The sequence below is a fragment of the Oreochromis niloticus genome, linkage group LG8 (assembly GCF_001858045.2).
Source record: "Oreochromis niloticus isolate F11D_XX linkage group LG8, O_niloticus_UMD_NMBU, whole genome shotgun sequence".
Classification (NCBI taxonomy): Eukaryota; Metazoa; Chordata; class Actinopteri; order Cichliformes; family Cichlidae; genus Oreochromis; species Oreochromis niloticus.
The window spans coordinates 1,060,277-1,074,777 of NC_031973.2; the positions used below are offsets into that span (position 1 = coordinate 1,060,277).

General features: G+C 46.0%; 1 protein-coding gene and 1 long non-coding RNA gene across 9 annotated transcripts in view; one reads left to right on the forward strand and one right to left on the reverse strand.

Moving 5' to 3' along the window:
- The window catches only part of LOC102080227 (serine-rich coiled-coil domain-containing protein 2), a 43,569-nt gene that overhangs the window by 5,215 nt on the left and 23,853 nt on the right, over window positions 1-14,501 (reverse strand). For 3 of the 5 annotated variants that reach the window (XM_025909543.1, XM_025909544.1, XM_025909542.1), the window contains 7 exons: window positions 11,167-11,257; window positions 10,492-10,576; window positions 9,856-9,960; window positions 9,430-9,544; window positions 9,258-9,341; window positions 9,056-9,142; window positions 8,552-8,674 (listed from right to left, as the gene is read on the reverse strand). In XM_025909543.1, the coding sequence (XP_025765328.1) occupies window positions 8,552-8,674; window positions 9,056-9,142; window positions 9,258-9,341; window positions 9,430-9,544; window positions 9,856-9,960; window positions 10,492-10,576; window positions 11,167-11,257 (690 nt within the window). Of the gene's footprint in view, window positions 1-6,334; window positions 6,375-7,990; window positions 8,097-8,551; window positions 8,675-9,055; window positions 9,143-9,257; window positions 9,342-9,429; window positions 9,545-9,855; window positions 9,961-10,491; window positions 10,577-11,166; window positions 11,258-14,501 lie in introns of all 5 variants that reach the window. The other 2 variants (XM_005471578.4, XM_005471577.4) reach the window with 2 other exon arrangements.
- LOC102080166 (uncharacterized) lies at window positions 5-13,293 on the forward strand. Of its 4 annotated transcripts, XR_003221271.1 has the most exons (4): window positions 5-2,468; window positions 4,070-5,863; window positions 11,134-11,284; window positions 12,013-13,293. It is a non-coding gene; the product is annotated as an uncharacterized LOC102080166 (long non-coding RNA). The 4 variants fall into 4 exon arrangements; XR_003221268.1 differs by lacking the exons at window positions 11,134-11,284; window positions 12,013-13,293 and having other exon boundaries at window positions 5-2,247; window positions 2,392-2,468; window positions 4,070-6,326; XR_003221269.1 differs by lacking the exons at window positions 11,134-11,284; window positions 12,013-13,293 and having other exon boundaries at window positions 5-2,027; window positions 2,108-2,468; window positions 4,070-6,326.

A 14,501-nucleotide genomic window follows, 5' to 3' on the forward strand; every position in this document is an offset into this window, starting at 1 on the left:
AGAACAAACACGAGTCAGGATTCACTCAAATATCTCACAAACACACAAATGTAGAGTTTCACTGAATCAGACGGCGAGAGCGAGGCTCAGAGATGTTTGCATCTTATTCGTCTGTCAGTGAGATTACACCAAAGTCACCGAGCCGATTTCATTAACTGTACTTGGTGGAGAAGTGGAGCGTGGGTGGAGGAAAAGGTGAGAACATTTTGGATCACTTTATTTAAAACCGTGAAGCGCGGCATTGACTGTGACTTCAGATGTGACTTCTTTTATGTGTTTCTTTTGCTTTCTGGGGAAAGTAGAGGAAACACATAAACCAGGGAGGATGTTCCTCAGCTCACTTCAAGATACTTTATGCTCCACCTCGATTTCATGCTCTTGTTCCTTCCTGTTGGGTTTCAGAGCCACGTAAAGTTTTTGGACTAAAGTGAGTATCACGTTTTCCAAGATTTTATCCTGATATGTTCATTATGATCACTAAAATGTCTAATGTGTAACAATACAAAGAAATACAGTTATCTGAACACCTCAACGCTCAGTGTTATTAAGCAGTGACATAAATTTATCCTCAGACGACGAGCGTGAGGTCTGTGCAGAAGTCTGTGCAAAGACTCGTCCATGCAGAATTAGAGCGCACCAGGAGCATCTTAGCCCATTTTGGGGGTGCTGAAGGACCCCAAAATGAATCAAAGCACCCCCAAAGATTTCTCACTTTTTTGACAGTATTTGCTGTTTGTGTGACACACTACTAAAAATATAAAAACCATAGAGTACTTGTTTTGTAGTTAAAATATTATGTCTCAAAGTATAGATATGTTGAAAACATGTTTTCCGACGATGTTTGCTACCCTACAGTCCGTCCTGCTCTGTAGTAAAATCAGCGACATTTGACCGTCATTAAAATTTATATATCCTATTTAAAATGTAAAACTTAAAATTGTCCGTAGCCTGCTGTTGTTACCACTGTCCTGTTGCAAATGGAATGAGAGAAGCTGCTTATTTGGTCATATGTGCCGATATTAAACCCAAGGTACTAACTAGCTACCTAACTAACATTTAAGGATGCAGGGACAGACAGAGACAGGGAAGAAGTCTCATCGTGACACGTAAAGCTGATGTTGCCTGGCTGGGCAGCTCTCAGCACCCCCAAAGCTCTGATCCTGGAATCGCCCCTGCAGCGCACCAACTGCACATGCTCACTTCAAGCAGAGATCCAAGAAGTCAGGTTTATTTTTATAGCACCAAATCACAACGAGTCGCCTCAAGGTGCTTTATATTCTACTGCAAAGACTCTACAACAGGTGGGGAACTCCAGGCCTCGAGTACCGGTGTCCTGCAGGTTTTAGATCTCACCCTGGGTCAGCACACCTGAACCACATGATTAGTTCATTACCAGGCCTCTGGAGAACTTCAAGACATGTTGAGGAGGTCATCTAAAACCTGCAGGACACCGGCCCTCGAGGCCTGGAGTTCCCCACCCCTGCTCTACAACCTGACTCCATAACTTGCCGTGCTGCAGCATCAGTCATTCTCCTGATTTGAAACGAAGAAGAACCTGCGTGGAGATCAGGTTATCCAAGCCTGGATAACTTCACTGCTGCGTGCGCCACCTACTTAACAATGATAAAGCAGCCGTCTTTGTTGTATAATTGATGGCATGTTGGAGGTGAGAGCACAACAGCAGTGAGGGTGTTGGAGAACGAGCAGAACAAAAGCAGGAGCTGCTCTGCAGACGAGGTCATCGCGCTCGCCGTGTGTGTGTCTGCTCTGATCTGTGTGCATCAACGAGAAACAACAGAAGCACAGTGTATTTAAAAAGTTGTGGATTTTCACGCTCCAGCTCAAACACAGAGGAAACGCTGATGACACGATCAACACAAACAGTTTCTCGCATGGGGAGGTGGGGTTCAGCGGGAAGGTGACGTTTGTTCTCGACGAAAAACACGTTACTGTGCGTTTTAGCCCGCCGTCTCATCTGTGCATGAAAGACGAGCGCAGCTTCCAGGTCCGAGGAGTGCACGCTGCAGGTCTCTTTGAAACAACTTAAAAATGGCTGTTTTGGTTTCAAGATTTGTCCTCAGAGATTTGTTCTCATTTCTGTCCACAGTCGTCTGGAGTTTGTGCTGAATTCAAATCCTCGTGTAACACATCTGATCTGCACAGAGCTACGAGAGCGCCATTGATAACTCTGAGCGGTGGAGGCGTGCAGAAATCAGACACCATATGTATGTGAGAGAACTTAAGCAGGTGGGAAAAGCAGCAGCAGCACAGAGACGGATAAAACAGCAGATTAGTTATGACTTCACACAAGTTTGCCAGGATCAATAAGCTGAGATTGTAGCACATGATGGATCTCACCGCTGTTTCTTCACCTTCCCTCTGATAAATCAGATTAACAGCGTGCAGATGTGAGCTGGCTGCAGGATTAAAGTGTGCAGAGCAGCACCGAGCTTCACTTCCTCACTCAGGTACATCGACATTTCTTCTTTGTGATGTCAGATTTCTCTCCACTGAACACAAGCATCTCACTCAAGTCTCAACCTTTCAGACGTCTGAGAGCAGACGCAGCTTTAGATCTAAAAACCAGAAACATTCATTTACATATTCGTGGTCATATCTCACTGGCTTTACCTGCTGACATTCAAACACCCTGATCCTGGCTCCTCATTTTACCCTATTACACATTAGAACTGACTTGTCATTACTTCTGAAGCTCATCTGGATCTACAGATGTTAGCTCGGTGTGGGCGCTGGTAGATCCTTCATCTAAAGCTGACGGCTCTTTTACCATCAGGACGCCTCGGCTTTGAAACATTTCCAAGGATCACTCAAGCAACCCATCCATCCATCCACCTATCCAGGTCTGGGTCACAGGGACAGCAGTCTAAGGAGAGATGCTCAGTCTTTCTTCCCCATTCACCCCCTGCAGCTCTTCTGGGGGAGACACTGAGGTATTCCCAAGCCAGTCCAGAAACATAACCTCCAGCATTTCCTTTTTCTCCTTCCAATCAGAAATACCTGATAGACCTCACCTAGGAAGCAACCAGCAAGATTCCAGGAGGCATCCTGGTCGGTCCTTCTCTTAAATGACACACCTGCCCAGAGACCCTAGAGAGGAAGCACATTTCTGCTGCTTCTGCCTTTTTCTTCCCACCAGCACCAAACAAGTCCCTGAGATACTCAAACTCCTCCTGGGGCAGGAATTTGTGAGGAGTGGACCCTCTACCCCCTTTGAATTCAGCTGATAGGTCCACACTTCTTGACGTATTCGGGCAGTTTTTAATAATTTTGCTGACAGGAAGCAAAAGTGAAACCTTTTGTTTGTGTTGTTAAACTCCAGCAGTGTCCAGCAGGGGGCCACACTGAGTGCCTATGCTGAATGTATAGAAAACATTTTTACTGCTCTCAGCAGAACATAAAGCTCCAACCAGGAAGAAGGAAACACCTGCTGGTAAACACTGGCATCTGGTGGTGGGCAGCGGTACTGCAGCCTGCCTGTCTCCCTCTGGGATGTTTCCAATGTCTTCAAGTGTGTCCACACCTCATGAATAATGCAAGGCAGGATAGACGGATTAAAGGCAGCGAGAGAAGGGCAGAAGGAAGAAAGATATGAGGGGAAAGGACAGAAAGACTGAAGAGGAGGAGGACAGAGATGAACAAGCAGAGGAGGGAGGTGGAGGGCGTCCTCCACCACACGCAGCTCTCCTCCAGGAGGATTCACCTTGGGAGGGAAACACTCCACTGCCCCACTTTTTTTATTCTACTTCTCTGACGCCGACTCACAGGACGTCCCCACGGTGTTACCGTGCACACACACACACACACACACACTCTTTCCTGGCATATAAAGTGCTGATCCACCCAAACTGCATCCACATCCACCCACATTCGTCTTAGCTGTCGTCTTATTGGCCCCCAGAGGCTCGTTAGATGAATACTCTCCCTCCATCATAACATCACTGTGAAGCTCAAATATTAAAATCAGAACAATAATCAGTAAATATTCGGTGGTAGCAGCTTTGCTCCGTACAGTTTTATATTTGATAACTATGTTTTCTATGTGTTTCAGCGTCCTGAGCACAGCAGAGAATCTTCAGCAGGTCCAGGATCTGCCGCCGAGTCTCTCCCAGGTGGACGCGGCGTCCTCACCGAGGAGGAGGAGCTCTTCCTGCTCCTTGTATGTGCTGTTTCATTCTCTCAGTCTCCGCCCCCACCTGTGCTGTCTGCTGAGCACGAACCTTTAATGAGCAGGTTTGTTGGCAGCAGCACTCCACAACATTTACAGAAATCCATGTTTCATCACAAAAACAAGCCATCGAATATGAAACAGAGCCTCCTAACGCCCAGCAGGTCACCGTCGACCCTCGAAGGTTAGCACTAACACAGGCGGGGTCAGCTGACCTCACTGCACTTCACTGTCTTCATACTGATCGTGGTTCAAATCTAAACTACAAACTAAAACCAGATGGGAAAAAATCGGCTGGTTGATTAAAATAAAAATGAAAACTACATGAAATGATTCCTCAAACAGTAAATATCCTTGGTTTTAGAATTAGTTTGATAATTAAAAAAAGATTCAAACTAAAGTAAAACTAAAATTATTCATAGATTAAAATAAGAAAACTCTGGAAACTCATCAAATCTAAACTGAAATAAAAACTAATGAGAAAACAGAAACCTGACAGTTTGTCATGATGGCCAAACTTTAATACATCGCTGAGCTTCACTCTGCTCAGTCCAAAGGAGGAAAGTTACAAACATGAAAATGGCCACATTTGTCCCTCTGGGCTGTTTAAAGGGCCAATACATGAGGAAACGATGAAGGATGAAGCTGATCTGAGAGGCTGGCGTGTGTGTGTGTGTGTGTGTGTGCGTGCGTGCGTGCGTGTGTGTGTGTGTGTGTTTCACAAAGACTAAAAACATCAGGTCACTGAGGTTTGAAGCTTATCAGAGATAGCGATCTGAAGAGCAGGTGCTGTGAGTGAGGGCGACGCCCCTCTAACACACCAGACTCCCAGAATCCTCGGTGCTAATGCGACACAGCGCTGGCTCGCTCGTGTTGAGGAAATGAGCGATGGCGTCATCTCGAGCGGTTTGACCGCTTCAAGTGACGAAAGGAGCCGGAGTGGAGCGCACCTCATCTAATCCAAAATTTAAGAGCCATTTACAAAGATAATTTTAGCTCGGCGCCGCCTCCTGATGGGCCTCTGGACTCCACAGACTTGCTCCACTGTGAAGGAGAAGGTGTGACCTGTCCTGCAGGCAGCAGTGAATCATGGGTAAAAGCGTGCAGACAGTCACTTAGAAACGTTACACATGAATACTGATCGACTGCTTTGTCATCACTGATGCGAGCCACGTTACCTGGTTCCTCTCATCTCGCCGATTCCTTTTATAATCAATCTTAAATCTCAGCTCGTCTCATTTATTAAGAGCTTGGTGAGTTTTGTCTTCTTCTTCTCTGCCTGAACATTTTAAATAAAATTCATTAAAAACAAAACTGTGATATCAAAAGCCATCAAGCTGCTGTCACCTGAGCTTTTTAATGAATTCACGGTTTCTTCTGTGAAATTAACAAAAACCGTTCACGTGACTTTACAGAGGCAACAGAACCAAAACTGAAGAACTGAGTTTGTGAGCCGGAGCGCCGGGGACGAGTGCAGGAATTTAAGTACCCCGGGGTTTTGTTCGTGAGTGGGAGGTGGGACAATACCCCACCTTCAGCTGAGGTCAACTCTGGGTCGTGACCAGACGATCTTCCCCTGAAGGATGGCATCCACCTTAGTGACGGGCGAGGAGTTCATCTGGGCGCGCTCAGAGCAGAGCCGCTGGAAAGGAGCCGGCTCAGGTGGTTCGGGCACAGGTAAGCTCTAAGTCTGAGATTAACCCAGGATGTGAGTGGGTGTTAAGGCGTCTGGGAAGGATCTCAGACTGGGTCACAGGTGTCAGACAGTTGTTGTCGTAAGCCCCGCCCCCTGTTCAAAGATGGTCGTTCACAGTGGACATAGATGCTTCTTTCACTCCTAAATGGTAAATAGCCTGTATAGCTCCTCCTGTATAGCGCTTTACTAGTCCCTAAGGACCCCAAAGCGCTTTACACATCCAGTCATCCACCCATTATTATTACACAATAACACCAAACAGCTTTACGTGTGTTGTACTGCGATACCGTCAAAACAAGCATCACCTGCACTCCCTGCAAAAGACACGCATCAAACCTTTAAGCATCGACACATCTGAGTACAAACAGGTCAGCTCGGTTTATGTGACGGAAGAAGAGAAGAAGAAAGAGGAGGAGGATGAAGTGAGGAAGATTAAAAAGTTGCTACCGTACCACGCTGTGTCACTGAAGTAAAGCACTAGATTTTCCACTCCTGGACGAAGGCGCAGAGAAAAACAGAGAAGAGGAGGAGCAGAGTTAGGAGAGAAATGACAAACAGTCAGTGACAGATTTCTGAGGAGACACAAGGAGCAGGATGAAGGTGACAGACGAAGAAGAACAAACTCATCAGGAAGGACTGCAACAGAAACCTGAGGGAGGCTGAGGGAGGCTGAGGGAGGCTGGGGAGGCTGGGGAGGCTGGGGAGGCTGAGGGAGGCTGAGGGAGGCTGGGGAGGCTGGGGGAGGCTGAGGGAGGCGGGTGGATGCAGGAGGTAAAAGCGAAGCTGGGGTGAAGGTAGCTGATTAAACTCCTGCCTGAACTCGGTCTGCTCCGCTCTGAAGTGGCTCCGCTGACGTTCGTCTTCATGAATAACTTAAAACAAACCAGAAACTTCTAATTTGAGCGTCTGGATTCAGTGGCGTCGTGTCTCGGCTCAGACTAATTCTCAGAATCATATTCGAGTCATTTCGTGCCGTCGAGTCTCCACGCGTCCATTAAAACTTCCTGCCTCGACCTCTGACCTTTCACCTCTTTGGTTAACTCTGAACGCTGGAGCTTTAAACAGCTTTGGAGGTTAGCGTGTGCAGATCTGCATCCTTCTTTCATTCAGCAGTGCTGCAGCTGTAAGAGCTTCATCCTGACTCTGCAGGACGCTGAAAAATCCTGGATCCCTGAACGCCTCACAGCACAAACCGTTTACTGACTAAATTTCATTCGTTCTGCAGTTAAACATGAAATAAACTGAAGAAAACGTAGAATCAAACCTGCTGGCTTCAACTTTGTCTCTATTCTCAGTTTAAAGTCTGAGATTTCATGCTGAGCGTTTCTGTCATCACTGCAGATTTTGGATGGCTGAAGTTGTTGCGCACATATTTCAGACTACAACTCCCGACTCGGCTAACTCACTCACGGTATTTAGTCACGACTCTGAAACCTTTCACTTGCTTCCTCTGCACACTGTCATTCTGTGCAATAGATTTATAATCAGTTCAATTCAATTTTATTTACACAGCGCCAAATCACAGCAACAGTCACCTCAAGGCGCTTTATATTGTAAGGTCGACCCTACAATAATACATACAGAGAAAAACAGTCATATGACTCCCTATGAGCAAGCACTTTGGCGACAGTGGGAAGGAAAAACTCCCTTTTAACAGGAAGAAACCTCCGGCAGAACCAGGCTCAGGGAGGGGCGGGGCCTCTTCGTCTCAGACTGACTGACAAGAACATCTTTATCTGAAGTCCTGAACATGTGGTCAGAAATGAGAAATGTGCTGCAGACAGTCGTTCTGAGACACGGCGTCAGATTCTGTGAATATTTTGGTTGAATAAATGTTTATGAATAAATATTTTCCTGTAGTGCCGTTCACATACTCTCACAGGATGGAGGTTTGTTCAGCGTGACTGAGCTCACTCTGCAGACTCTTTTCACGTCATTGAAACATAAACACACTTTTCTACAGACGTGTTTGAAGCGTCGACAGAAAAATGGACCAAAACACAAAAACATCTCAGTCCGAGGAGCGAGAGAAGGGGATGATGATGGGGAGGAAGAGGAGCAGCAGGTGAAGCGTTGATCATGGGGGCAGGGCAAGAGGCATGACTCACGTTTTCTCGCGAGGTGGGAGGGGATGCTGGGCCTGGGCTTCCCCCTGTAAGGCCTGGAGCGCTGATACTGCCAGGGCGGAGAGAGGAAAGGAACAGGAGGAAAAGCCTGAGGAGAGACGGAGAGGAGACGGAGAGAGGAGGAAAGGAAGCTGATTTACAACATCAAGAGAAGAAGACGGAGAGAGACGGACAAAAGGAGGACTGGAAGGACAACAGTTCATCACGTCTGCATATCACAGAGCAGAAAGGTGAGAGAGGAGACGCCTCCATAACAAACGTTTTACAGGCAGCGGGAAGCAGAAGGAGAGTTTATGATGTGTTTCAATGAAGGTAAGAATCTCTGAAGGCGACCAATCAGAGCCAAGAAACACAAAAACCTTCACCTGCACCACAGAAAGTTTTTTTTTAATCAACCTTTTCCTGTCTCCCGTCTGAGCCCGGGTCGCACGAGCAGAGACACTCAGAGCTCCGCCACAGCTGGATGTGACCGAACAGCTGTTTAAACTTATCAGAAAAACACAGGCTGTGTGTGTGTGTGTGTGTGTGTGTGTGTGCACTCACCATGCGCTCTCTCCATGGCGTCCAGCCCACACTCTCTCTCTCCGTCACACTCGTCTGCGTGTGCTGATCCATCTTTGCCGTCGTCTCATGGCAGCGACACCTGGTGGTCACCGTGGGAACAGTCTACACACACACACACACACACACACACCTTATGAATACTTGGACATCTTCGATCGTCCCACTGTCCCACATCAGTCACACTGATCAACACAGATTCATCTGTCAAACCTGACGAACAGACGCAGAAACATCAGAGCTGAGAAAGACTTAAACCTGAAAGCATTTGTTTGATACATTATGATTAATAAATTGAAACAGTTTCCAGCTGCTCTTTAATGTTGAGCACTCAGTGTCAGTGTTACTGTGACATCAGTGTCCTGTTATGGATGTTTATTAATATGCTTTAGTACAGCTGCAGTCAGAGCCTCTCTCATCAAATATATTTTTAATTTGCATAACGAGTTTGGATTGGCTCAGGCAGGAAGAGGGCGGGACACCCACCAGCTGCTGGGTGAGCTGTGCGATGGTTCGGTCGCGGCTCCGCAGCTCCTCTCTGAGCTGCTGCACCTCCTGCAGGAGAGCCTGGACCTGCGCACACACACACAGTCATACACTGGCGGCGGCTGAGCAGAGGCATTCTGGGAAATGCAGGAAAACAGAAGAGATGATAGAAGAAGAGAAGAAACGCCTGAAAGGCGCCGACCTGTGAGTCGGAGCTACGCGAAGAGTCGTTGGCCTCGGGACTCAGAGTGTCTGTGGTCAGAGTGTCGTCATCGCCGTCGTCCTCCTGATCACAAACGCAGCAGCAACAACAAACAGTAAACACGCTGATATTGAAGATGAAAGCTGGACCAGTACACCAGCCCACAGCTCACCTGCAGCAGTAACCTCTGCAGGTACTCCAGCTGACACCTGACAGCCGAGCAGTCTTCAGCCAGCTCCTCCACATCCAGACCCAGACTGGGAGTACCAGGAGACGGGGAGGTGGAGCTGAGGGGAGGGGGGAGGTTAGAGGTCACACATGTCTGCCCACAAATATCGGAGCTTATGCCGAACTCTGAAAGCACCTCTGAAGATAATACATGTAAAAAACTTTTTCACACTTTTCATTTTAGGCAGAAGGTCTATGAGAGAGCCAATCACGTTTCAGGGCTAGCTCAGGCCCCGCCTCAGGACATGCTACATGCTACATAAGATCAACATTAGGCCAGGTTCATCATCAGATAACTAAGAAAACGGCTGTTTGCTCCAAACGGGAACTTTGAGGTTTGAGGACAGAAACTGAGGATGTGCTGAATCACCTCGTAGGAGGACAGAGGTCCAGGACGAGCTCGCCGTCCCTGTTTGAGTCCGTCCTCTTATTCCCAGGATCCTCGGTGAGCTTGTAGCTCTGAAAATCACTGAGGCTAGAAGAGAAAGGCGATGCAGGAGGTTTAGTGATGACCGTCAGAACATTACAGCAGACACAGTTTGTCCTATCATGGCTGTATGAACAGTGTAGAGCATCTCTCTGCAGCACACTTTAGCTCGCTCCGGGTGTGCACCGAGCCGAGCTTCTCAGTTTCCTAATGACAAGATTTATTAGACACACAAACGGCTGTAAGCGATAATCCATTTGTTCCATCTGTGACCTTCTCCTCAAAGTCAACATCGGTCTTGACCTCTAAATGACCTGCTCTGACCCCGAGCCCTCGGCGTGGACAGTCGGTACTCCTTTTCTCTCGCCAACAATAACAACAAGCTGATACACAAGACCCGGGTTGAGAATGATAATCTCAGTACTTCTATGCATTAAATCCATTAAACGTTGTGTTTAAATGACGAGAAATTAAAAGAAAACACTAAAATAATCAGAATTTACAAATATCAAAAACAATGAGGTACGCTGACACAAAAAAACTCAAATAAAATCAAATAAATGGAGCTAATAGACAAACCTTTCGTTGTCGTTGTGGACGTCCTGCGTCCCCCAGCAGAGCTGCCTCCTCCTCCACTGAGCCATGTGGGACAGCCCGTCTCCGTCTGCAGCGGAAAAATCAAACGAGTCAACACTGACCGGAGACATGACGCTGTCGTCACCGGCAAAGCTTTTAACCTTCATGCATTTCATACCGAGTGACTCCTTCACCGTTTGAACCCTGCACAGATCCTGCTGCTCGCACTGACACGACGGACTGATCACCGCGGCAACCAGTAATGATTTAACTCCAAACAGAGGATGATTGTTTTCGTAGGACATCCTGAAAGCTCGCATCGCTCCAGTTCCCTTTACAATACTTTTTAAATGACACCAGCACTAAGCCCCGCCCCCAGCATGATGAGCCCGAGTGTCCAGCAACTCTTAGCAAACTGGTCTCTGGGAAAACCTTCATCAGTTAAACTGGTGAATTTTATGCTGCAGAATAAAACGTCTAAAGTCTAAACTACACATCTGAGTTCACTTTGCAGTCTCAGCTGAATTTTGTTGTCTTGCTGTTAGCATCTTTTGGCTAAACTGCATTTTTACAGATTTTTGCAGATCTTGCCACAAACCACAGTTCCTTTACGTCCTTACTGGGATCCATCATTTGACTTTACAGGTATCAGTGATATCTGCACACGTTCAGACGTACCGCTGTGCAGAGAGCCATCTTCTGGGAAGTCTGCGTCCAGCATGAGATCATCATCAGCCAGATCGCACGAGTCCAGGTTGTTCAGGATGTCCTGAAAGACAACGTACGACAGAGACACGTAAGCCGACTCAGAAAACACACTGAGCCAAACTCGATGAGCAGAAAATGTCTCAGAAACTTCTAACGTCAGCGGACAGCGAGTGAGAGCATCCAGAGCTGGAAACACAAGTGCTCCTTTCCACAGAGAGTACGGATCCATGCAGTGAAGTCTTGTTTAGGGCCTAACCTAAGCTGACAGTTACAGCTTCCTGTCCTTCATTTTGGAAAAGAATTAAAAGGAGTTAAAGGCAGAACACCGTTTTCTTACCTCGTAAATAAAGAAAACGAGGTTTTTAAAATCTGGACCTGCTTCCCTGATTTCCTCTCCTTAAACCCAAATTTAGTAGATTTTGCTGTTAGCGTGAACATCAGCTGACAAGAGGTGATAAAAGCACGGCTCATGTGGAATTAAAGAAATTATTTTACTGCTACGATATAATCTACAGCATTAAGATGTTTAAACATACTGGCACCATATTAACCTTTTATTACAGGTGCGGTCATAATCATTGTATACACACATTGCATTTTGTGCCTATTAAAGAGTTGAAGCTCAGTCAATTAGTTAAAGGTTGTAAGCCTCGTTCGGCGCGATGTCCGGACGATCTATTGTGTAAGTGACTTGGAGCTATAGAAGGTTAAAACTGCAATACACGCCTACAAAACACATATAACACATAATCTAGAAACAGGCTTGAGCAAAGGCCTGAATGTATTCAGCTTCTTGTTGCATTTGCGTTTGCTTAGTAACAGGTGACAGAAGATGTGCCAAAGAGGAGGACAAGTCCTCGGGGACCTTCAGGGCCTGAAATCATCGCCATATTTGGAAGAAGATGCTGGAAAGAGGAACTTCAGTGTCTGCATTTAGCTCTTAAAATTGATCATTTACTGTGAAAGATGCAAATAATGTTCTTATAACGCGAGAAGGGGCGTTAACCCTGACATTATATATTGGTTTGTTTTTGTGCCACATTTTCGAGTTCGGGACGCTCACTAAGCCGAGCTAGCAGCTTTCACATCATTGGGTCACCTGTTACTGCAGCTGGTTAACGACAACAACACGACTACTAAGAAATCCACGCAGCTCCAAAACTAAAGAGTTTCATGCATCTATAAAATGTATTTAATAAAAACATTTATTAGCAGAGCCATGAGTAAGTCTGTTACTGGGTAAACAAAACTGTTAGCTCCAGGCTAAGAAACGGTGCGTCCCTTTAAAACAAAGAAATGTTCTCTCTGCTGTCGAATGAGCTCTGAGGATAAATATCTATAACTAATCAATCATATCTATCAGTTAAACATGAACATTAGTTTTTACCTTGTGTTGTGTAACATGTCAACATGTCACTGGACATTTGGAAGCTACAGGTTAAGGATCAGCTTTGAGCGCCTTTCTTTCCTGTTGTTCAGCTAATGACACATTTACAGGACAACACATGCTGACCATGTTTTTAAAGCTATTCTGAAAAAATAAAAGTTCGTCATTAGAAAACAGCAGCAGATGATCTTTTTTATCATCCAGCACAGCAGTCGGAAAACTTGATAGTATCTCAAGTATTTGTGTCTTGGTGGAAAAAGAACATTTATTCGAATAATTCTCTATTTGATTCTAGTTTTGCACAAGGTGACACAGACAAAGAGACGTGCTGCACAGCCGACCTCGAAGAAACACAAGGACCAAAGAAAAAAATCAACAGCAATTTATTTCCTCCCTGTAACGAAGCCGCTCCAGCACGAAGGCTGACAAAAGACAGACCTTCCCCTCATCATCAGCAGAAGGTCTTTGTGCTTGCTGATCAACATCGCTCTGAGTTCTTCTGTCTGTGCAAGAGTTTGAAAGCTGCTTCATGCAGAAGCATCAGCCTGCACGTGCTCAGCATTCCCGATGAACCACATGCAGTTAGCCTGTAGCTACGACACAGTGGGCTCCTCCAGCCACCATCACGCCCATGAAGATGATCTGCAGCGATAACCACAACAAAAGTTACAGGAGTCGTTTTTAGTCAAACGGCTTCAAACTGTCTCAGAGGTGAACACTCGCCAACACTAATGTCTTAACAGATTTAAAGTTTTTCACAACCAAACATCAAAATTCATCCTTGAAGAAACGAAGACGAGGATGAAGAGTCTACGTACGGTTTGTTTTTTTGCTTCGAAAAGCTCAGTCACACCTGAGTGACCCGAGAGGAACATAAGATTCATCTTGACTGTGTGCTCTCACACACACACACACACACACACACACACACACACACACACACACACACGGGGACAGCTGTCCTTCAGAGGACCCTAAAAGGACATAAACCTGATTCTAACCAAGTCCCCACAAAGCATGAATCTGAAGCAAGTCCTCTCAAGCATAGATGTACTAGAACACACACACACACACACACACACACACACACACACACACACACACCTGCAGAAACTCACCTGGTCCCTGGTGGCTGAGAGCAGTCATCCACATCAACACACTGTCTCCTAATCTCCTCCTGCTCCCTTATCTCTTCCCTTCTCTTTGTCATCTTCTCCTTTTCCTCTCCTACTTCCCTCCTTCCCTCCCACCTTCCTCTTGCCCTTCTTCCTTTCTTTTTTCCTTCCTTTTCCTTCTCTCTTATTCTTCTGCCCACATCACTCACAAAAACACGTATCAGCCAGAAACTAAATCACTGATTTAGACTTCAGGATATTTCATAGAGCTGTGAGCACAGAAGCTAAAGTAACGTTATTACACATGAAACAATCATTTAAACTTTAAAGAAAACGCTAACCGAGTCCATGACAGGAGAATACAACACGACATTATAGTATATACTGATGTTATAATCGATAAATCATGAGAAGGTTGAACCTAAAGATGGAATAACGAGCACTGCCCCCTACAGGAGGAAACAGGTGCACAACACACTTTATTTATTAAACACGATGTCCTGTGACATCACAGTGATGCCGTAACAGGCTGACGTCAGCATGTTGTAATAAAAACATTTCCCGTGACACAACACTGACCCCTGGTGGTCGGGTCAAATATTTCTAATGATAATTCCTGTTTCACACCAACAACAAACAGAAGACAATCAGGTTAAAGCTTAAAGACGAGAGAGGCTTGAGCCATCAGTCCAGAGCTCATTAATGTCCTCACATCATTAAGACCCTCAGCTCATTGCGATCAATCACTCGTTAATGTCCACAGCTCATTAACGCAGAGGGCACATTGAGACGGGGAGCTCATT